Source organism: Podarcis raffonei, chromosome 14 (assembly GCF_027172205.1).
Source record: "Podarcis raffonei isolate rPodRaf1 chromosome 14, rPodRaf1.pri, whole genome shotgun sequence".
Taxonomy (NCBI): Eukaryota; Metazoa; Chordata; class Lepidosauria; order Squamata; family Lacertidae; genus Podarcis; species Podarcis raffonei.
This window is the reverse complement of record NC_070615.1, coordinates 26,980,373-27,003,956: the sequence shown is the minus strand read 5'-3', so window position 1 is coordinate 27,003,956 and position 23,584 is coordinate 26,980,373. Positions and strand designations below refer to the sequence as shown.

The 23,584-nt window shown below is 49.6% G+C and overlaps 2 protein-coding genes across 11 annotated transcripts in view; one reads left to right on the top strand and one right to left on the bottom strand.

Annotated features, from left to right (window-relative positions):
* TLE3 (TLE family member 3, transcriptional corepressor) overlaps nucleotides 1-18,630 on the top strand; it is a 49,507-nt gene extending 30,877 nt beyond the window's left edge. For 6 of the 10 annotated variants that reach the window (XM_053365214.1, XM_053365210.1, XM_053365213.1 and 3 more), the window contains exons 8-20: nucleotides 1,124-1,140; nucleotides 3,511-3,630; nucleotides 3,951-4,001; nucleotides 4,580-4,732; nucleotides 6,143-6,275; nucleotides 7,654-7,853; nucleotides 8,631-8,707; nucleotides 10,334-10,583; nucleotides 11,319-11,566; nucleotides 12,894-13,041; nucleotides 14,829-14,979; nucleotides 16,325-16,401; nucleotides 17,061-18,630. In XM_053365214.1, coding sequence (XP_053221189.1) covers nucleotides 1,124-1,140; nucleotides 3,511-3,630; nucleotides 3,951-4,001; nucleotides 4,580-4,732; nucleotides 6,143-6,275; nucleotides 7,654-7,853; nucleotides 8,631-8,707; nucleotides 10,334-10,583; nucleotides 11,319-11,566; nucleotides 12,894-13,041; nucleotides 14,829-14,979; nucleotides 16,325-16,401; nucleotides 17,061-17,168 — 1,733 coding nt within the window. In that variant the 3' untranslated portion in view covers nucleotides 17,169-18,630. The remainder of the gene's footprint in view (nucleotides 1-1,123; nucleotides 1,141-3,510; nucleotides 3,631-3,950; nucleotides 4,002-4,579; nucleotides 4,733-6,142; nucleotides 6,276-7,653; nucleotides 7,854-8,630; nucleotides 8,708-10,333; nucleotides 10,584-11,318; nucleotides 11,567-12,893; nucleotides 13,042-14,828; nucleotides 14,980-16,324; nucleotides 16,402-17,060) is intronic. The other 4 variants (XM_053365218.1, XM_053365217.1, XM_053365211.1 and 1 more) reach the window with 1 other exon arrangement.
* Nucleotides 18,631-22,354: 3,724 nt separating this feature from the next.
* LOC128401775 (DNA-directed RNA polymerase III subunit RPC10) lies at nucleotides 22,355-22,797 on the bottom strand. The gene has a single exon (XM_053365223.1). It carries the CDS (start codon nucleotides 22,759-22,761, stop codon nucleotides 22,435-22,437), a length of 327 nt encoding a protein of 108 aa, XP_053221198.1. The 5' UTR covers nucleotides 22,762-22,797; the 3' UTR covers nucleotides 22,355-22,434.
* Nucleotides 22,798-23,584: the final 787 nt, after the last annotated feature.

Below are 23,584 nucleotides of genomic sequence, written 5' to 3'. Positions count from 1 at the left end.
AGGGCAGGCGGGCCTCTGAACCCCTGCTTCTAAAGTGGGTTGTGGATGTAATTTCCATTCAGGAAGGATGCACCATCCATTCAAAGCACATGGCTTTGCCCCAAAAAGAATCCTGGGAACTGTAGTTTAACCCTTACAGAGCTATGGTTCCCAGCACCCTTTTCCCCAGAATTCTTTAGGTGGAGCCCTGTGCTTTAAATGTATTGTGTGGGCATATGCAGTCTGGGAAACGCAGGGGGGTGGCATTAATGTAGGTTTCCCCAAAATGTTTTTGCATTAATCCAGGGGGAGGGACTCTTTATCAGTTCAGGGGCAGCATCTTCTCGCAGGCAGCCAGAGGCAAGAGAGGGCAGAGTAATGGGTGGGGCTCTTTTTGTGCCCTTGGCCCAACCAAACAAAAGGCAGATGTTTCTACATGCCCACAGCTCCATCCTCTTGAGGCAGGAAAATGCGCTTGAGGGAGGGGACAGGGCCTGGGAAAAGCGTCACCAGGGGCCAGATAGAAATACACTGAGGGCCACTCTGTGACTGAAGTTCTTCACCCATGTCTCAATCTATTCCCAGACTAGTGAAATTCCTACCCCCCCCCAAAGGATCTGTGGATCTCTTCCACCAGCAAAAGGGCTTTTCCAGCCTTCTTCCCTTGACAGAAAACAGCCGCCTAGTTAGTTGCCGGAAAAATCTCTCTGTCTAAGGACCAACATGGGAAGGAAATGGGTTTCTTCCTCCAGATTTGGAAAGAAACGTGTCAACAAACCATTTTGCAGTTATTTATTTTTTTAGTTGCCCTTTTTCCTCTTTGTATGTCTGTTCCATTTTCCCCCCTTGTGTGGTGCTGCTTGTTTGGCCCAGTAATTGTTTGCCAAAAAATAAAATAAAAGGAGCGAGGGGGTTGCTGCCGTCTGGGCCAAGATTCCTTCCAGAGAACAAAGATGAAAAGGCCAGCGGGGCTTTTTATCAAGCCAGACCAGAGATCGCTACGTGCAAAGGAACAGTTGGGTTGATGTTCTATTTTAAGACTTTCTCTCTTTTCCCCCTGCCTTCCCCACCCACTTCTTTTCGTGCTCCCTTTCAACTCGGCTGCCTCCGACCTCTGTGCCAACTCGGCCTTCATTCCTGGAAGATCGGGACGCCAGCGCAGTAAGTCCCCTTTTCTTCCCCTCTGGACATCACACCATCTTTGTATTGAACGCTTGATGAGTTTTGCCATTCCTTGGGCTTGGGCTCTCCTTCCATCAAATGTCACTGTTTTAGAAACTTCAACTCCCCAGAAAAACGTTTCTCCATTCCAGAGTCAGGAACATCTGGGCTGGGCTGTCGTGGGATTCAGGCAGGGGACATTTTCAGCCTTATCCGGAGACACCGTTGAACATGGAACTTCACGCCTTCTGCAGGCGAGGCAGCTGCTGTACCCCTGAGCTTTGGTTCTGCCACTGTTTTCCTTGGATTCCACTCTGCTTAGACTTTCCCTGCCACTTGGATGGTCTTGAGATCATTGGATTCAGCTTGGTTGGCATCCGCTTTTGCCAACTTGGTTTCCTCTAGGTGTTATGGACCCAGCTCCTATCACCCCCAACATCTGAGATCCCTACTGGAGGGAGCTGTGGTCCAAAATACTTGGAGGGCACCAGTTTGGCAAAGGTTGCCCATAGTGGTGGGATTACCTGGAGGGGAAACCACTGATTTAGGTTGACTTCTCTACTCTTTTTTCTAACCATTTGGCTGTTGTTGAGATTGTCTCAACCGTTGCCAATGAGAGCGGTTCAGTCTGAGCTGATGACCTGGGGGATTGGGGGGGGAGTGAAGCAAGAAGCCCCCTCAGCAATTAGGAAGCAATTTCATTGCTGGTAGCTGTTCCATTATCTTGGGTCATCTAATCTTTTGGGAAGGACTTGGGTGATTACGTTGTGTGAGGCAGGGACGTGGAAGGTCAGGCAGTTAACTAAGCTTCTCGAGGACGGCGGCCCCCCGCCCTGCTCCCTCGTCGCCATCCATCTGGACATTAATGGTCCTTGGTGGGGCTCAGCTTCCAGCTACAGTTATGAGGGCTCTGCTTACTCTTTCTGTGTTGAAAGAGAGGCTGTGAGGAGAGCAGGAACAAAGTGGCCCAAACCCTCATTATCATCATCCTTTGAAAATGAGGAAGGCTGAGGGAGGGGTCTTTGTAGACTCTGCCTCAGCTATTCTCCACCTCTCAGCTCTAACTGGAGGAGGGGATGCCCCTGAGGCGCAAAGTTCCCCCCTTTTTATTGATTTCCTGCCCATCTGAGGGACGCCAACGGCCCCTCAGAGTGTCAGACGCCATGACAGGGCAGAGCCATCTTGGTGGGCATGGGGAGATAGTCCTCAGCAGCCCCTCCCCCAAAAGCTCTCATGAAGGGGCTGGTGGGGGAGTTTCTGGGGGGATGCAGCATTTTTGCCAAATTAGGGTGAGGGGGGCAGGGCCTTGACACTCATAGATCCATCTCCAGGTTGCTTTGTTCACATTCCCTAATTGGGTTGCTGCAGCAGCAAAAATATTGAGATAGATGTATTCTGAGGAGGGGAGATTCTTGGCGGCCTGCCTGCCTCAGTGCCTCCAGAGGCCCTAATGCGATTCTTCCTCGGGAACCGTGAGCCTTTTCAGCATGACTGGCTGAGAAGAAAAGGCGGCTGGTTGATCCCCAAAGCAGCTTATTGGGGATGCGAGGAGGGAAACATGAACTGCTGGGCTTCTCCCATTCAGAGGAGAAAGAAAGGGAGGATGGGGGCTGGCTTAGAGTCACTTTATCTTTAGCAAAAGGCTTTTGCGGGGTGGGGGGGATGAGGGTTGAGTTCTGTGGAGAAACAAAATGCCTGTAATTTTGACTACAGAGGCAGGAGATGCCAAGAGGCCAGCAGCTGTTTTCAGAATTACGTTCTGTGTGCGACATGCAGTGGCAGTAAAGTTTAAGCCTGAGCTTCCCCATCCCCACCCCCAATTATTAATTAATAAAAATATTTGCATAAAAATATACATCAAAGCAGTTCAGAGCAATAAAAACATATAAAGCCATCACATACTTGCAAAACATTTAAAAAGCACATTTAATTGGCTGCGAGACAGGATGTCCTTTGCCAAATTGGCACCCTCCAGGGGTTTGGAACTACAACTCCCATCAGCCCTTGGCATCAATGCTGTGACTGGGAATGATGGGCTTCGTAGTCCAGAACACCTGGAGGTGCTGCTGGGCTGGGGAATCCTGCACTAGGAAGTCCTAAATCTAGAAAGGGGACAAGGGACCACAAATCGAAACAAATTCGCTTCTCACTTTTAAGATTGGTACACAGTTTCTAAGTCATGTGTCTGAAATGTGCACACAAGTTGGCTATGTGCTGTTGTGGTCTTCTGCCTTGGGATGGTTTGGGGCAGTGGTTCCCAAAATGGGTGGTACCACCTCAAGGCGGGGCGGGGGGAGATCATAACAAGGGGGTGCATTAAGAGGCAAGCGGGCAGCATAACCCTCTCTTCTTTTTCTCCTTCTGTTCTAGAATAACTCCATCTCCCCATCAGAGAGTTTGAGAGCCAGTGAGAAGCACAGGAATCCCACTGACTACAGCATCGATTCCAAGAAGCGGAAAGCAGAGGAGAAGGACAGCATGAGCCGATATGTAAGTCTTGAAGGCCCCTGTGGTGCTCTCCATCTGACCTGGTGTTGGCCAAGGACCATAGATCTTAGGGCGGTTCACAAAAGCAGAACACACATGATAACAGGTCAAACCTCAAACTGTGACAATCACGAAAGTCACATCATATTTTCCCCCCAAGCGCAAACCTGTCATCTTGCCAAGGGGCAATGTAGCCGCAGGACTAATAATGACTCATCCACTACTTCGCAGTAGGCAGAGGGGGTGTCGTCCTAGGCAGCCCTTGCAGGCTTTAAGGAGGAGGCGTTTCTGTCTTTCAACTGAGTCACTGCTTCTTGTTTCAGGACAGCGACGGTGACAAGAGTGATGACTTGGTGGTGGACGTCTCCAATGAGGTACGACAGAGGGTCCCTCTCCCTTTCAGTCTCAAACAAGAAGTCCACTTTAACCTTATATGGAGATGGAGCGGATTGGCCAGGCTTCTTTTAAGTGCATAATCTGTAGAAAAAGAATAAAGAGATTTTTCTCTTGATGCAGAAGCTGTGGGCGTCCAGTGGCTTTACTGGGGGGGGGGGTGCTGCATCCAAAATGCTCTGGAAAGAGTGAACGCAGTATAGAACCCAAGGATGTCACCACAGTAGACAATTCCCCCCCCCCCACCGGTTAGGTCTGTAATCAACTGTAGAGAGTGAACTTTTCTGTGAAAGCAGCAGCAATTTGTTTTATGCTGTTATGTGCCTCAGAATAAGTCTGTAAAGTCTCATAAGTTTGCAAGTCTCTCTCTCTCTCTCTCTCTCTCTCTCTCTCTCACACACACACACACACACACACACACACACATGTAAATAGGTTTTAGTATACCAAGTAAATGTGTTATGTTAGGGTGTTTTGCAATCCCCTCCATCCTACTTTGACAAAGGGACTCCGTGGTGCCCCTGCTGCTAACAGCCTCCTTGTGTTCCCTGCTCCCCAGGATCCTGCTACGCCTCGGGTGAGCCCTGCCCACTCACCTCCGGAGAACGGGATCGACAAAGCCCGTGGGTTGAAGAAGGATGCCCCCAACAGCCCTGCCTCGGTGGCCTCATCCAGCAGCACCCCTTCCTCCAAGACTAAAGACCTGGGCCATGTAAGTGAAGGCCTTGCCGAAGATGCCTCTGCCCTCTTGGGAATGCTTGCTGAAGATGGGGCTGGTTCTCCCTGGAGGAGTGGAAGTCCGGCTTACGAGTGAATTTAGAGAAAGGCAGCGTTAGCATAGTGATTTGAGTCTTTAACCTAGTGGCGCAGCAATAAAACTGCTAGCACATTTGCAAAGCCAAGCAGGGTCTGGCATGGTTTCAAATTGGATGGGGGACCGCATGTTGAGATTCCTGTTTTGCAGGAGTAGATGAGCCTCAGGATCCCTTTCATTTCTACAATTCTATGAAATTAGGAACTGGGAGAGACCAGGGTTCAAAACCCCACTCAGCCATTCAGCTCACTGGGTGACCTTGGGCCATTCCCTGCTTCTCAGCCTAGCCCACCTCACAGGGTTGTTCAGGAGATTAAATGAGGGGGGGGCAGGGGAGAAACACGTTTGCCACCTTGAGCTCCTTGGAAGAAAAGGTGACCTATAAATGCATGAATCGGACTGTGGAGATCAGGAGTGATCCAATAAACCTGATCACATAGAAGAGGGCCTGGTAATAATTGCTGTGGATGGGACCATTTTTGCTGTGCAGATCATTGGTCCAGAAAGCAGCTTTCGTTTCGAGCCAGTTTAAAGTCAACAGTCTAGGCCTTTGTTCCCCATCTGTATGTTGGAGAAGCAAAGAACATGCTTGCCTTGGGGCAATAGTTGGGGGGTGCTGGGCACAGAATCCCCACCCGAAGGATCCAAGGGAGATGCTTTACTGATCGGAACATGCTTTGATGTGTAATGTTTGGTAACTCTTTGGCATTTGAGAAGAGCTGCATTGAAGCAAGAGCCAGAACGAATGTTCAACATTTTCCATGCTTGCTAAGAAGAAATATAGGAGAGTCCACATTTGACTAGAAGAATTCAAAACTCCGTCTTGGAGTAAACTGAGGAGAGGGTTGATCATAGATATGAGTTATTTGAGGTTTCAGATTTGGTGGCTCTGCTCAGAGAGTCTTCTTCATTTTGGGAATCTCAGCAAATGCAGAAGACTGGCTTTGTCTCAGGATCCTTCGTAGGAAGAAAGCAGAAAGACAAACTTGCCAAAATGTCAAATGGAGGCAGATCTCAGAATTGGGTTCCTGAGGTAGACCATTGAGTCAAACGATGGGTCCAGCTCATTCAGTACTGTCTGCACTGATGGGCAGCAGCCCTCCAGCTTTTTAGGGAGGGGTCTCACCTGGCCCTACCCAGAGATGCTGCTGGGGGTTGAATCTGGGACCTTCTGCATGCAAAGCAGGTTCACTCCCATTGAGCCAAAACCTCCTCCCAACTTGTTTGTTTGCTAAGAGACCCCACAAGCACTTGTGGAATCGATCTTGCTGACGCCAACCCATCTTCCCCAATCTTGTTTTGCACCAGAACGACAAATCTTCCACCCCAGGGCTGAAGTCCAACACCCCTACTCCAAGGAACGACGCCCCAACGCCTGGGACAAGCACCACCCCGGGCCTTCGGCCGATGCCAGGCAAGCCATCTGGAATGGATCCCTTAGGTATGTGGCTCCCCTCGCAGGGTTGTTGTGCATGTGGTTCAGGTGTTCGCCACATCTGCCAAGGCAAAGCAATGTTTGATACTAAAAGACTGGTCTAGAGAGGGCTTAGGTTTTAGCGTTTGCTTGGAATGGACAGGGAACTCCCAGCTTCCTTCTTGTCTGACCCACCTTTCCACCCCTCCATCTACGAATCTGAGCAGCCTGTCACAGAAGAGAATGCGTAGGCCAGTGGCTAGAATGTAGGACTAGGACAGAGCTTTCTAAACTGTGTGTCGTGGCACATGAGTGTGTCAGCTGCGTCGCATAAATGCTCCTCATGCTCCTCCAGGGGCTGGAAAGGGGTTAGTTTAACCTCTGGTTCGTTAGTAAAACTGAATTACCATGTCGTGAAAAGACATGTGTCAAAAAAGTGTGTCACCAACATGAAAGCTCTGATCTAGGAGATCAGGGTTCAAATCACCAGCCAGTGTGAGGTAGTGGTTAGACCGTTGAGCGAGTACCTAAGGCACTGGGGTTCAAATCACCGCCTGGCCATGAATGTAATTGGGTGACCAACGGCCAGTCACTGCCTCTCAGCCTCTCCTACCTCACAGGGCTGTTGTGAGGATAAAAGAGGGGGGAGGAGAAGTATGTAACCTTGGAAAGGTGAGAGATATAAATGAGACCCCCCTTCTAGATCAGGCCAGTGGCCCATCTAGTTCAGCATCCTGTTCCCAAAGTGGCCAACCAGAGACCCCAGAGAGAAGCCCCCAAGCAGGACCGGAGCACAAAAGGACTCCCCCCTCCTTTGGTTTCCAGCAACTGGTACCCAGAAGCATTGCTGCGTCCAGCTGTGGAAGCAGAGCATAACCTTTAAAGCCCTAAACGGCTTGATGGAACATCTCCACTTCCATTGCCCAGCCCAGATAACTAAGGTCTAACTCCAAGGGCCTTTGGGCAATTCCCTCAGAGCAAGCTGTGAACCTACAGGGAACCAAACACAGGGCCTTCTTAGTAGTGGCACCCTCCCTGTGGAATGCCCTCCCATCAGATGTCAAACAGATGAATAATTATTTGACTTTTAGAAGATCATCTGAAGGCAGCCCAGTTCAGGGAAGTTTTTAATGTTTGATTTTTTGTGTGTTTTTAATATTTTGGGAGCTGCCCAGGGTGGCTGGAGTAACCCAGTCAGATGAGTGGAATATAAATAAAATAATAACAACAACAATAACTGTTGTTGTTGTTATTTATTATGGCTACTGGCCACTGACAACTCTCCCCAAGGAATTTGTCCAATTCTCTTTCAAAGCCATCCAAGTTGGTGACCACAGTCAGCGTTTCTTCCCCCGAGTAATTGATCCACTCTCTCCCCCCCCCTTCCCTTTTTCTCTTTCTCCAGCATCTGCCCTGAGGACACCCATCTCCATCGCCGGTTCCTATGCCACCCCCTTTGCCATGATGGGGCACCATGAGATGAACGGCTCCCTCACCAGCCCTGGGGCCTACGCCAGCCTTCACAACATCCCGCCTCAGATGACGGCTGCCGCCGCCGCTGCTGCCGCTGCCTATGGCCGGTCACCAATGGTGAGCTTTGGAGCTGTACGTAAAACCTTTTTAGCTCCTCTTTCAATGGGGGGCGGGGCGGTGGGTGAGGGGTGGGTTAACTGCCAATCCTGGGAACTCTGGGAGCTGCAGCTTTGTGAGGGAAATCACTCTCAGCACCCTTAACAAACTACAGCTCCCAGAATTCTTTGGGGGAAAGGCATGACTGTATATAAAGTGGTATTTGAGTGCTTTAAATGTAGAGTGTGAAAGTGGCCCTAGATCGGCCAATGGTCTGAGGCAGTTTCTGATGCCCCTCTGGGCCTGTTGCCTAGCAGGACCTTCCTAGTTTATCTTTTGCTAGTTCTTCCGTTTCTGGCCCCTGTAGCTCAGTGGTCAGAGCATCTGCCTTGCATGCAGAAGGTTCCAGGTTCGATTCCTAGCATCTCCAGGTAGGGACCCTGGGGAGCCACTACCAGTCAGTGCAGACAGTACTGAGTGAGATGGACCAATAGTCCGATTCAGTACGAGGCAGGCAACTTTCTCTGTCCCATTCAGTCCATGTTATGTTGGTCTGAAGTGCCTGTGGAACAAGGGGAAATCCCCCATCCTGACTTAAGAAATGGGTGCTCATTTTCCTGGCCTTGGAGGAGGGGTCTTTCCCTAACTATCTCCCCTCCTCCCATGAAAAAAACCAACTGACCGTAATTCTGTGAGAACTGAATTTCCACTCCAGCCAGCAGCACTTTGCTGGGTGGTTTCTGTGGGAGTCTGTGAGAGTACATCTTTGTTTCTCCCAGGCTCCTGATGCCTTCACTTTTGTTTGGTTCCCAGGTTGGCTTTGACCCGCATCCGCCAATGAGGACCCCCGTCCTGTCCACCAGCCTGGCGTCCATCCCCGGCGGGAAGCCGTAAGTCAGACCCTCAACCTTCTCCCCCAAAGCGTTCAGTCCACAAGTCTGAAAACCAATTGCCGCCCATCTCCAGATAGGGGGCCTACTCTGAGGAAGACCTTAACCCTTTCCTTGCCCATGTAAATTTGGCGGCAGGGAAGAGCTCATCTGGGTGGCTTGATATGTCTGCCTGAGTCGTAATCGGAATTAATAAAAAGAAAAGTCTGAAAACCAAACCAGAAAACCTCCCCCCTCAAAGTCTAAAATAAACATGCAGGGGAAAGGGAGCAAGCTAGAGGCACCAGTGGAAGTTTTGGGTGCTGCCTTGGTCTAAAAGAAATGCTGCAAGCACAGCGACGAGGTTTCTGGTTGCAGAAATCCCATTCTCCTCAAATGAAGAGGCAAGCAGGGTTTGAAAAGGGAACAGAAGTGTTGATGTTCCCGTGGGATGTTCCTCGTGGTTGTTTTGGCACCATCCACACTTGCATAGCATTGCGACAGTTAGGCGATGTGATGTCTTAATTAATCCCTGGGACTGCTGCTAATTTTTGTTTATTACATGCCCTTCACCCTAAGGTCCCGATGGTGAGTTACAGCATTAAAACACAATATTGAAAACAATTTAAAACAAGCATAAAAATAAGGCGGGGTGCTAAAAATGTGCACCTCAAAGGCCTGGGTGAAGAGATGCGCTGAAAACTGTAGAATGAAGGTGCCAGAGGCCACCTGTGTGGGGAGCAGGTTTCACAGCTTAGGGGCCACCACAAAGAAGGTCATCTCCTGGAGACAACCAAGAGGGCCCCTTCTGCCAATCTCAGCTCCCAGTAGGCCTGTAGGGAGGAAGGGGGTCTTTCATATATTTGGAGCCTGAGTTGTTTACAGCTTTAAACACCAATCCGAGCACCTTGAGTTGTATCCAGAAATCAATTGGCAACTTCTAGGAAGGGTGGACTACACCAGCCCTAGGAGACTGTTGGGGGTGTAGCAGACAAGAGCATAAGAAGAACCTGGCTGCTGGATGAATATGATGATGAAATTCTATTATTTATATCCCACCCATCTGGCTGGGTGGCTTATAGCTTATGTGAAAACATAATAAAACATCAAACATTAAAAAACAGTATCTTACACAATATATTTCAAATATGCAGACTAAGGACTACAAGTAGAAAAGCCAGCATGATATAGCAGATAAGTGTTGAATTTAGACTTATCATCCCCTCTCTAGTCTTGAGAGACTGCTATGGTGCAAGACGCTTTAATGAAGGGCTGCAAAGAAACCTGAGGATTAAAATCATTCTCTTACACTTCCCCCTGCCTTGGATGCCGCCGAACTCTGTTACTTATATACTCCCTCTAAAATAGAGGCATAACCTTTCATGGAAGCCACTGTCACTATCAGCTTTTTTAGGCTGGAAAAGAAGAAATCTAAACTAGGTTCTGAGACCAGGCCAAAGGGAGCCCATCTGGTCCAGCACCCTGTTAAAACAATGGCCAATCAGATACCTGGATGGGAAACCTGCAATCAGGCCATGAATGCAACCTCAGTGCCCTCCCCGCTTGTCTTTCCCAGCAACTGGTCTTCAGAGCCCTCATTCTCCCCCGCCACCAGTCTCAGCGCCCCTTCTCTTGTCTCCTCCCTAGAGCCTACTCCTTTCACGTGAGTGCCGATGGACAGATGCAACCCGTCCCATTTCCTCACGACGCCCTGGCTGGCCCCGGCATCCCCCGCCACGCCCGTCAGATCAACACGCTGAGCCATGGTGAGGTGGTGTGTGCTGTGACCATCAGCAACCCTACCCGGCACGTGTACACTGGTGGGAAAGGATGTGTGAAGATTTGGGATATCAGCCAGCCTGGCACCAAGAGCCCCATCTCCCAGCTGGATTGCTTGGTAAGCGGTGGGAATGGACGGCCCTCCATTCAAGTCCAAGGAGCCTTTGGTCTTTGGGTCCATGACTCATGAGTTATAAGCCACTGATTGAGGATTTTCCATGTCAGCAGCCGGCCTTAGGGAACTCAGCCTGGGTTCTTTGCACCTTCATTTGTTTCTCCGTGTATTTTAATGGATTTATATGTAAATAAACATTATAAATGCACATGAACAATAGCAATGTTTGCATGGGTCACATATAAGCTTGCTATATTTGGAAATGGCATATATTTCAGAGGACATTTACCATGCTCAATACAACCTCTTCCTTACTTATCTCAATAATGTAATGATTTTCTAAGACGAAGAGCCGGAAGTCAACTTTTTGGATAAATTGTATTAAACTTGATGTAATTTGGCACTGATTTGTTAGAAATTTGGAAAACTAATCAATATTATTTGGCAAAAAGTGAAAACGTAATATTCTTGCATCTGATTAATCATGTTTCAATTAAAAAATCAATTATGGTAATAGAATTAATACTTTGCTCAAGCTGCCTAACTCAGCACCCAGAGTCCATTTTGCTCTGGGGAAAATATATATATATAAAAAAATAAATTGCTAAGAGAACCTCCCCTTATATGTATCTGGAATGGTCAAATGTTCCAAAGTTAGCTAGTTGAACTGTATGGACTCTGTCTGCATGGAGTTAGGAGCTGGGCTGTGTCATTGACGTTATGTTTTCCTGCCCCCAGAACAGGGACAACTATATCCGCTCCTGCAAGCTCCTCCCGGATGGGCGCACACTGATTGTGGGGGGCGAGGCCAGCACCCTCACCATCTGGGACCTGGCCTCCCCCACCCCCAGGATCAAGGCAGAGCTGACCTCCTCCGCCCCCGCCTGCTACGCCTTGGCCATCAGCCCAGACGCCAAAGTCTGCTTCTCCTGTTGCAGCGACGGCAACATTGCTGTCTGGGATCTCCATAACCAAACACTGGTCAGGTGAGTAAGGTCCTGGTGGTAAGGAAGGGCTTTCAAAGAAGTCTTGGGTCGATGGGGAAGGAGATTTTGCAGGAAGCATCTGTCCAAATGAAACCAAGGGATCCAAAGAGCTGCATTCTTGCGCCATGTTCTGTTCACCCTTTGCTCTGGAAGAGCGGGAAGGGTCACAGCTCAGGGGTAGGGCACCTGCTTCGCATGCAGAAGGTCCCTGGCATCTCCAGGTCAGGCCATGATGGCTGTGCTCTGCCTCCACAGCTGAAGGCAGCAATGCTTCTGAATATCAGTTGTGGAAACCACAGGAGGAGAGAGGGCTCTTGTGCTTGGGTCTGTTGCTGTCCCATTGAGGCAACTGGTTGGTCACTGTGGGAACAGGATGCTGGACTTGATGGGCCCCCTTTGGCCTGATCCTGTAGGCCCTTCTTACAGGGAATGTCTGAGACCCTGGAGAGTTGCTGCCAGGTCATGTAGACTGCACTAAGCTAGCTGGGCCCAGTGCTCTGACTGACCTTCCTGTGCTCAGAGACCTCTTTTAAGCTTCCAGGCTTCCTAAGTTGTCATCCCCTCCCCCATATGCTCAGCTCAGGTCCTTACCTGCAACCCAAATGCAGGATTCCTCAGCAGCTGTGTCTATCAAGCTTTCCCTTCCTAAATAACTGGAAGCTGGAGATAAGGACCTTTGGGACCCTGATAGTAGAGGCTTAAATTGCCCACTCTCACAATAACATGGGAAGCTGCCTTACACTGAGTCTGACCATTGGTCCATCTAGCTCAGTATTGTCTACACCAGGGGTCGGCAAGGCTTACCGGGCATGGGCGGAGATCCTCCGTGGGCCAGGCCGGCGCAGTGCAACGCCAGAAATCGCATCTGCGCATGCCCGTGGTGCTGAAAATTGCGCCTGCGCAGAAGCGATTTTTGGCATCTGGGCATGTGCAGAAGCAATTTCTGGCACCACAGACATGCGCAGACACGATTTCCGGTGTCTGGGCATGCACAGAAGCAATTTCTGGAGCCACGGAAGAGAGTCCCCACACTGCACTGCGCTGGTTTAGCGCAGCGCATGGGGACTCGCTGAGTGGGCAGCTTGGTTCAGGGGCCCGTTAAATGGCCTCCGTGGGCTGCTTCCGGCCCATGGGCCTTAGGTTGCCGACCCCTGGTCTACACTGACTGCCTGTGGGTCTCCAGGGTTTTCAGTCAAGATTCTCTCCCTTCCCTACCTAGAGATTCTGGGGGTTGAATCTAGGACTTGCTGCTTGCAAGGCAGATCCTTCACCAGTGAGCTTATAGCCCTTCTCCTAAATGTCTCTGAATGTTGGTTTTCTCTCTCAGACAATTCCAGGGCCACACAGACGGTGCCAGTTGCATTGACATCTCCCACGATGGCACCAAGCTCTGGACAGGAGGCCTGGACAACACGGTGCGGTCCTGGGACCTCCGGGAAGGCAGGCAGCTGCAGCAGCATGACTTCACCTCCCAGGTAAGCCAGTGTGGGACTCCCTCAGCCTTTTCTCCTAGAGGCAGCAGCCCTGCTCAGGATGGAGAGCTTCCTTAAGAAGCAACTCTGAAGACCATACCAAGATCCCTGCTGGACCAGGCCAAAGAGGGCCCATCTAGTCCAGCATCCTGCCCTCTCAGTGGCCCACCAGATTCCCCAATGGGAAACCCACAAGCAGGACCCGAGTGCAACAGCATCTCTCTCCGCTCAGGATGCTCAGAAACTGGAAGCTTTGAGCAGAGAAAAAGCCTGGACAAGGGGACAGAAAGCTCAAGAGCATCTGGTGTGCTCACTAGCAAAGCTTGGCAGTGTTATTCCTTACCAACTTTCATGGTGGTATCTCTTGGACCTGCAAGCCTCAGGCTGAACAGTCCAGGCAACCTGAGTGAGTTCCTATCCCTATCTCTCAGCTGGACCTCACACATGAGCCTTCATGGGGCACTTTGGGAACTTGCTGCTGAGGTGGAAACGATGGCATCTTTCTGGTGTTGAAAGGAGGCCCCCGTGGATGGGCCAGGGGAGTTTCTGTGCAACCCCGACAAAGGAGAGCCTCTGCTTCTGGGAGCCTCTCCATGCTAGGCTGTGCTCAAATTCTGAAGGCCAGGAAAGGGGAGCCTTTGCACCCCTATATTTGCTTCTCCTTCTGCAATTGCAAACATAACCCCACACACCCAGCTCCAGGTACTGGTGAGAATTGACTTAGAGCGCATTTGTAGGACAGCTGAGGTTTTGAGCAGCTTGATCCATGGCAGGGATCTCACCTCAGTTAAGTGCTGAGGTGAAGGAGGAAGAGGACACTCCGTGCTTGAGAAGGAGCCCTTAAATAGTTCGGAAAGTCTTCTGGAAATCTATCTAGGACAACGGTTCTAAAGTGGGGCTGTACCACCCCCTGGAGAGAGCTGTACCACAAGGGGGTGGCAAGATGACACTGGAGGTGTAGCTGGTATTCCTGAATCAAGTCCATCCATTTTGTCGACTGAATTAAACTCAATAGTTTGAACTGGATTTTTAATAAATGTGCAATTATTGTTTGGGATTTTATTGTGCTATTACCTTCCTTAGTGGGTCGGCAAAAGCACTATTCTGAATAATCCTTCTGGTAGAGTAGGGTGCACTGGGGATGAGTTTATAGAACCAAGGGGGTGGGGGCCCAAAAAAGTTTGGGACCACTGGGTTAGGAGATGGTTTGATCTGCAAGCCAGAGGAGCTGCCTGCTTACCAATGGGGTGTGTTGAAGGAGGTAGGTCTTGAATGTGCAGCAGCCTCAGGGCCCTGAGTGGAGAACTTGTCAGCATCCGGGGGTCAAAAGGCTAGCTGGCTAGCCCCCAGCTGGATCGTTTCCCTCCCAGCCATCACGCTGCGAAGATCCATCAACCTCTGGCTCCGACGTAAATCAGTGACTCAAGCTAGCTGACTTGAGCACACTATACATAGCAGTGTAAACTGCACAAACAGAAGAGGCTGAGGCTGTGGATACATACTAATACCTATGGATTTATTAATCATAAATCAAGACAAAGAAACAGCATGTGACACGTAGCAATCCCATGTCTGCTACTAAAGGTGGAATGGAAGCTCCCAACACCCTCTTCCTCCAGTTCCCCATCTCTTACCAGTGTGCAACTTCTCTTCCTTCCACTTGCCATATACAATGGGATTGAATTTTAAAGCTTGCATGTATGTGTGTGTCCTCCAAAGCAGACTTCAAAGTGTGGTTGCTTCCTGGAGGAAACGCCCCTTTCAGGCCTGCTCTCCTTTCTTCCCCACAGATCTTCTCACTTGGCTACTGCCCCACAGGCGAATGGCTGGCTGTGGGCATGGAGAGCAGCAACGTGGAAGTTCTCCACCACACCAAGCCGGACAAATACCAGCTCCACCTTCACGAGAGCTGTGTCCTGTCGCTGAAGTTTGCCTACTGTGGTAAGGGGCCCAGAATATCAACGGAGTTAGTTGCCTCTTTCTTGGGGAAGGGTCTGCAGAGTCCGAAATGTCTCAGATTCAATCCTCAGTGTAGCTGCACCAAGAAAGGCCCCCTTCTCTCTCTATGAGACTCTGGAGAGCCCTCTGCCCTTTCCAAATAGAGGGGACTGGGCTTGATAAACCACAGACTGAGTGCAAAGCAGCTGCCCAAATGGCGCTTGGATTATATTGCTTGCTAAGAGACGATTTTATCATCGTGGGAGGTGCATTGTAGGGAGCCCCATAGGGAGGGGTGAATGCTGGTCTGCTCCTTACCTTAATTTCTGGGGAGATTCCTAGTTGGGTGGCAGGCACAAGGTATGGGAGAGCAACATCAGAACAGGTCACACAACATCAGAACACCTGATGAAGTGGCTTGCTTTTGTTTATTTACCTCCTTTCCTTCCATGGTGGAACCTGAGATTGTGACTTAGAGCAGCCTCTTCCCACCTGGGGCCCTCCAGATGCTTGGGACGTCAACTCCCACCAGATCCAGCCAGCCTTAGGATGCTGGGGCTTATGCAAGTTGTGGTCTAAAATGTTTGGAGGGCACCAGGTTAGAGAAGGATGTCATATAATGTGTTGCAGGAGAGTATGAACCCATTACTGTCATTTACAAATGTTAGATCAGAGTGGTGGACAAGGTGGTAAATTGGAGTCAACCAGTCCATCTCTGGATGATTTGTGGTAGATCTACAAGGATTTCCCATGGTTTTACAATGGCAACAAGTAAATGACTCTCCATTCCCTGGGAGTAAATTTTACTGCTGAAGTGAAGGAAGTTTGGGGTAACCAGGAGTGAAGGTTTTTGTGGGTCCAGTTCAGTTCTAGTCCCCAAAAGCAAAATCTTGGGCTCAGAATTATTTAATTTCAAGTGTTACGCCTTTTGTACCATGCCCTGGTTGGTGGACCTTTTTTATTTCTTTATATCCTTATTATCCCACCTTTCCTCCAAGGAGCTCAAGGTGACATACATAATTCTCCTTGCTGCTTTACAGCAACCCTGTGAGGGAGGTTAGGTGACTGGCTCAAAAGTCATTAAGTGAGCTTCATGGCTTAAGTGGGGATTTGAACCCAGCTCCTAGTCTGACACACTTAACCACTATGCCACATTGACTCTTGGTGGTTCTAGTTAAAAAAAGAGATCCCACAAGTCTTCCCTCTCCTAGGCTAGATCCTACTGAGAGCTGAATTTCCTGGTTGAGATTTTTGTAGGGTTTCTGGGGATCACGTCACTGGATTCTGTCACTATTCTGGCCTCCTTTCTGACCTGGGAGAACTGAAACTCTGCTTTGTGTGCCTTCAGGGAAGTGGTTCGTGAGCACCGGGAAAGATAACCTCCTCAACGCTTGGAGGACTCCCTATGGAGCAAGCATATTCCAGGTAAGGGTCATTCCTGCTTCCAGGATCCAAATCCTGCCTTGGGTGCCATCTGGATTGAAAGGGGTGTGTGAATGTGGGTGTGTCTGCACAGATCAGATTCTACAGTTCCATCTTGGTGCCAAGATGCAAGCTGGAAAGTGTGACTTCATGGGACAGGAAACAGCACCTCTGAGCACGAGCAGAGTGCTTTCCCCCTGTTAACTTGAGTAACCAGATTGGGGGTGGAGTGGGGCGTGAGATGTTACAGACCTTGGAAGACAAAGTGGAGCTGAAGCAAATTGGCTGGGTTGATAAAGGACTGACGGAAAAGGGTAGGGTTGTAAACAGAGCCTGAGGGTGCAGGATACCTCCCTTCCTCCTCCTTGAGGCCCTTGGCAAGCCTCTGTAGTTGGTCAGTTCTATCATCTTCATCCATCAGCACTTTCCAGAGCGACACAGTACCACCAGTACGGTCCAACCCAGGGAACTCAAACCTTATTGGGGACCCCAGTTCTAGCTCTTGTGTCTCATTGAGCCCCACCCTCACTGATTCCGCCATGTTTCTGATACGTCACTTATACCCTTATTGTCTCTGAGTATTGATAGATCTTGACATGCGTTTGCTGAAGCTGATTATAGCCCTGCTGAGTTTCCGTTTCCCTTTCTTTTCCCGCCTCCAGTCGAAAGAATCTTCTTCCGTCTTGAGTTGTGACATTTCGGCGGACAACCAGTACATCGTCACGGGCTCGGGGGACAAGAAGGCCACAGTCTACGAGGTGATCTACTGAGCCCAGGGGATTCTGCGGGGCCACCACACTCCAGGCAGACTGCGATCTGACCAGGCGGCGGTTGGGACTCCAGCAGGCAGATGGAGAGAGTGCCTGAGCACGTTCCCATGATGCTCTCTATTGTGGAAGCTGCGCCACCTGGCTGTGGGGCCGGGGGGAGATCTTCCATCGCCCTCTTAGGGTCGCTGTTCTGGTGGCAATTGAGACCTTGGCGCTTGGTCCAGCTGTGCGGGATTTTGCAAACGTCTTCTCCGGAGACCTCAGCCGGCTTGTGGTTTTTCCTGGTTTTTAACTTCTTGGTTCTCATGCCTGTGATCTCGGGGAAGCAAACTCCGGACCAGATTTGCTTCCCGGCAGAGACTCGTCCTTCTTTGTCTCTCTGTAAGACTTGTGGGAAATGTAAATAGCGGACGAGTTTTAATACGGTGGGGGACTCCTTCTGGCCTCGGGGGCCAGCTGTGTATTTTTTTTCTCCTCTTACTTTGGTCTGCTGTAACTGTATTCCACTGGGGTTTTGGTTTTTTGGTTTTGGTGGTGGCCATCCTTCTCCTGCCCCCCCTCCAAACACTCATTTGGTTGAGAGACTCTGCTGACCCACCACTTGCCCCTAGCGGGAGCAGAATTGCCCTCCAACCTCCCATCTTCTACTGCCGTACCTGTGAAGCATCCTCTGTCTGTTTTTCCAAGACCCAAGCCCTTGTCCGGATTGCAACCTTTAGCCGCTGACGGGTGGCAGCAACGGAACAATCACCACCGTCTTCTATAGGAATTCTTCTTTTTATTTTTTAAAAGCACTTCCGTCTTTGGAGCGAAGCGATGAGAGGTCCGTGTCCGGATAGGTTTTGGACCCCACCATGCCTGTTATGTGCGACCTTCAGGCCTAGATGCTGAGGAAGGGGTTACAAGAAAGCAACGTTCAACAATATGCTCAGGGAGCCAGAGAGGGAAAAAAAGAAAATAGCAACTTGTGTGGGCTTTTTTAAATTTTATTTTAAACACTCCAATGAAAGTAAAAGTGATAGAGATGGTAACGTTTAAATGCAGGTTGTTGTTGTTTTTAAAAAGTTTACTAACACGAAGCGATTTCTGTGCGATGGGGACTGGGGGTGGCGTTGGCATCTAGTGGGGGTTTCGCGTGGCTTTGGCAAATCTTCCCTCTCCCAGCCTCTTGGATCAAGTGAAAGTGGGGAGGGGGAGGAGGAGGGAGACTCACCCTCCTGACGTTTTTTGTACTAAAGGAGAAAATAAGATTTAAACATGGGGAAAAATCTACGTATTTGTGTAGCAGAAGATCTTGCCCTGTAATGTAGCATATGGAAGAGAATTTTTATACCACATTTTTATGGATTATTTTTTAATTTTTGATTTTGATCTGGTTTAAAAAAAATACAAAACACTATGGCTTAAAAGGTGAAAAAAAAACTACCTGTTTTTATTAAAGGCCATGCCGGTGCATAAAGGACGATGGAGTGGAGAGAGATTCTTTTCCTGATTGTACTTTTCTTTGGTGGCCTGTGCCTTTCAGGGTGGGGGTGTTTCTTAGCTCCAGTTAGGAACCGGGATGGAGTGGAAGGGAAGTCTCTGAACTGGCGGTGGTACAGAAATTGATCGGGTGTGCTTTGATTGTGGTGGTGGTTTTAAATTGCAACTGGCATCCAAGCAGAATTGTGGAGGAGGAAGGGACCCCAAGGGTCATCTATTCTAACCCCCTGCAATGCAGGTTAGTTCAACAGCAACAACAGCAGCAGCAAATAACTTTGGGGGCCCTTTACCATTGTGTGCCTTCTCTTCTGTTCTGTACTCAAGTCTTTGTCAACCTGGGTTTTTTTTTGGAAGGAAGCTCCCACTGCTTCCTCCATCTGTCACTTGAGGCCATTTCCTCACTCTGCCTACTAATAGGGCCGGCTCTGCTTTAGAGATGACACAGGAAGGTGCCTTATGCAGTCCATTGATCCATTTAGCTCAATAGTCTACAGCAGCGGTTCCCGAACTTTCCCCAGCTGGAAGAGGAAAGAGCAGAGCAACCACCCACATTTCCAATAAAATATAACGCAGTGAAAGGTGAAGCCTGAGTTCTAGGTGGGAAAGGAGCAAGGTAGCTGGGACTGTGGCCAGGGAGATGCCCCCACCCAGAAATCCCCCAATAGCCTTAGTAAGGAATGAAGATGGATTCGTGGGCTGGGAGTGGCGTCCCCCTCCTGGCACAGTCTGTGCAGAGGGTGTTGCATCTGCCAGTTCCTTCCAGTCTTCTGCTCTTTATGAGCGGATTCATCTCTGCTATAACCTTTGCCTAGTCAGCACTTTTGGAAAGGTTAAATTTATGGATAACCTAAATACATTTTCCATTTGCCACTATTTCAAAGGCCCTTCCTGCCTATGTCTCTTCTGGGTCCTATTGCAGTTTTTGAGAACTCGGAGCACTAATTCTTCTTTATCATGTTTTGTTTTTTTAAGGATGCTTTTAGCTCTTCAAGATGCTCTGTGTTGGGTGATACAACTGTAAAATAACATGGGATGGAGCAAAACATATTTATGCTTGCTTGCTTAAAATGGCCTTGGTTTTATGAGGCTTAGGGTATGATGAGTAAGTCTTGTGAGTTTCAGCACTTGACTTGGAAGGCGAGTTGCAGGATAATCTCTTTATTTTTAATGAACTGAATCTGGAAGGATAGAGTCCTGGTTTTTAATTTTGTTAATATAAGCTGCCTTGGACATTTGTTATGAGTGGAAAGGTGTAATCAGAATTCACAATGAGAGCTCAAATAACAACTGTATTCCAAAACTGAGCTACAATTCCCAGAGTGGTTTAACAGTCAATGCCTCTTCCCAGGGAATTTTAGAAATTGCAGCGCTGTGAAGGGCATGGAGGTCTCCCAATGACACTTGGCACCATTGCCCAAACTACAGTTCCCATAATTCTTTGGGGGAGTTCTAATGCTAAAAATGTATGGTGGAAATGTGGCCAGAGGGACAGAAGGAGGAGGAGAGCTGAAATCAGCGCCTGGTCCAAATTTCAGGATCCCTACCATTCCTGGAAGTCGTTGACACTCTCTGAGCATCATGGTCAGCCTCTTCCCCCAAGAGACACTAAGCTCTAAAATAACAGGTCATTAATATCCCAGTCAATTCTGTGTCGTGTTAAGGCTTCATTTCCGGAAAAGGTCTGACAGTGGCTCTATTTGATACAAGTTGTTATGTCAGGCAACAGTGGGGGAATAGATCTGTGATGCTCAAGCGATTCCAGGAAACGGTTGTGAGGGCAGGTCAACAGATGGCGTTTATGTGTAGGCTGAAGCCTTCACCAAACCAGGCATGGACCCCCGAAAGAAGGTGGGTGGCTAAGCACCGGACAAGCCACATTCCATGGCTAATGAGCCATGTTGGTGAGGATGGATTTAAAGAGCTCCAGGCCTCGTGGGAGGCAAAAGGAATATGGACATTCATCCCCCTCTTGTTCAGACTGTGCTTGTAGAGATGGACCTGGAGAGACTTCAGTAGAGCCAGTGTGCGGTAGTGGACCTGGGAGCAAACAAGGTTCAAATCCCCTTACTCACTGGGTGACCTTAGGCCAGTCACTGCCTCTGCATAATCTACTTCACAGGGCTGCTGTTGCGGAGATCAAATGAGGAGGGGGAGAACGCTGTACACCACCTTGAGCTCCTTGAAGAAAAAGGTGCCATAAATAAATAGCAATAAAGTCAGGCCCGGCACTAGATTTGCCTCATGAGGTAAAGTGGGCCACTTCCTGTCACCGCCTCCTTGCCTTTGGAAGTACATTGCCCTTGCCTTGCTCTGTGGAATGGGGTTCTTCCTCTGGCTTTTGGAGCAAGCTGGCCTTGCAGGCACATTTGAAGTGGCAAATTAATAAAGTTCCCTAGTACTGCAGTGTGAACCAAGCGCTCACCAAAGCCACCTCATCCACAATGAAGTCTTCCTCAGACGAAGGCCTAGGCCTCGAGGAGCATTTTATTGTGGCTGCTTCACTGCAACAAGAAGTGGAGAAAGGGATGGGGAAGAGTCTTGTTAATGCCGGAACTGAGAGCACCCAGTGGAGCTGAATGCTGGAGGGTTCACACAGTGCATAGTTAAGCAATGGTTGCTCCCACCAGGAGGAGCATGATGGGGCAAATTAAAAGAGGGACCGGGCAGATTCGTGGAGAGGAAGGCTATCAATGGCTCCTAGCCACAGTGGCTGGGTTCTGCCTCTACTGTCGGGATGTTCCTGAATACCACTTGCTGGGAATCGCAGGTGAGCAAGATGCTGTTGCTCTCAGGTCCTGCTTGCAGGTTTCTCATAGGGGCATCTGGGTGGCCGCTGCCAGAACAGGATGTTGGACTCTGCAGGCCTTTTCTTTGGTTCTTGGGGTCCCAGGGAGGAGCTTCTGCGTCTGGCTAGTGCTGCTGGCAGTCAGCAAACTGGGTGGAAGGCAGCTCTGCAGGCAGGTGGTCTGAGAGCACAGAAGGATTTGACACCCACCCTTGTGGTACTGCTTGCCTAACAGATGGGCCGGCCCACATTTAGTTTTGGATGAAATGTCTGCTCCATCCACAGCCTGCATGGATATTTGCGGCCTCTCCCGATGGCATCTCTATGCAGAGTAGTCCTCTGTGCCTTTTAATGTCACCTGTCCCCGTCCCCCTCAAGTTAACCCTGTGGAGTGCACAATGGCAGCATCACCGCCCTGCCGCTCTTGCATCCTGGAGCAGATGGCAGGAGGCAGCTTGGTGCATGCCGTCAGCTGCTGCTCTCTTGAGTTGACGACATGGCAGTGTGCAAAATTTTGTTGGTCTCCCCCCCCCCCGCCCCATCACTTCATCTGTTCCACTGCTGCATCCCACCCGTTTTAATTACTGTAATTGAGTTATAATGAACGATTGCGCAGTGCCATTGTCTGCAGTGGCAGGGGGAATTTCTATGCATTCCACACTCCATCTAACAAACACATCCAGTTCTGTTTGCTGGCTTGAAGGTTGCTGACATGCCGTAATGGCAGAACTAAAGGAATCGCTGGCTGAGATTCCGGCATTGCCAGGGCTGGACTAGATGACTGTTAGATGAAGTGGTTCAGGTTAGGGGTAAAGGGTTAGGGGTTCAGGTTGCAAGCAATTTTTAGTTTCGTGAAACTTTGTTCTGGCCCATCCGTCATGGGCTATTGCAAAGCAGGCATCTTTCTTCCCCATTGTTTTTTTTTTCATATATACTGTTTATTATGTACAAAGTAGCAGACACCCACACCCCAGTTGCCCAGTCAGCTCCACTGCGGCCTCAGTCCCTCCAGCGATGTCCACACTGGGCGCTGCAGCACTTGTAGAAGGTGGTCATGGGCTCGTCGGCCGAGCGCGTCTGCAGCTGCATGAAGTAGGCCCGCGGGTGCTCGCACTTGGGGCACAGCTCTGCAGTGGAGTCCACATTCTCCCAGGCAGCGGCCCCTCCGAGCACATCATCCACTTCCTTGAGCTTTGGGTAGCGCCTGCTTGTCACCTTGCGCGTGACGTTGCGCACGTAGGGGCACGTGGTGCAGGCGAAGCGGTGGCAGCGCGTGCCCTCCTCGGCCACCAGGACGTTCCCGCAGGCCGGGCAGAAGAGCAGCATGGCGCCCGCGCCCCCTCGCCGCCCAAGCCACGCCCAGGCACTCTTTCTTCCCCATTGTTAGATTATCTGTTAGGCTGTGCTTGGATTATTTATATGGGGACAAGGCACCAACTGACTTTCAAATCGGTCCCTGGTAGGATGAGGAATTTAGGAAGTCAATATGTTTCTAAAAACACCAGATATCAAAGGGAAAGAAAGATCAAAGCAGAGAAGGTCGAAGCCAAAAATAGAGCACCTTGAGCAAGATGAAAGCGGGGGACAGGGCAGATCTCCTCCTCCAATGGTCTTCAGAAGATAAAGGAACAGGCAAATGGCCAGGCCCTGACATTGCGGGAGGATGAGGTGCGGGTCAGGATGGCAAAGGATGGAGAACCAGAAGGAGAACCTAGCTAGCAGGACCAGCGGTCTGGCATTATGGGGACTGTAGTCCAGAAACAGCTGGAGACCCAAGTTTGGGAAACTCTGTAACAGATTCAAACTCACATCAGTTTTCATGGGGAAATGGGAGCAAACTGGGCATTACTGGAATTGAAATTATGCAGGATTTTATACACAGGCTTCTCAAAAACATCGTTCCATACAAATTCTTGCATGTAGAAAACTAGCATGTTGAGAAAAGGGGGGCTGTGTTCTGTGTGCAGGCCAGCATATATGAATCATGAAATTGTGGAGGGGATTCCAAGGGTCATCTAGTCCAACCTTCCTGCGATGCAGGAATCGCAGCTAAAGATTCCCCAGCAGGAGGCCACCCATCCAACCTGCTTAAAAATCTCCCATGACGGAGAGTCTGTTACTTTCCTAGGTGGTTCGTTGCACTGTCCAA

Coding starts and splice junctions, on each gene's coding strand:
- LOC128401775 (XM_053365223.1), bottom strand. CDS start 22,761: ATGCTGCTCTTCTGCCCGGCCTGCGGGAACGTCCTGGTGGCCGAGGAG.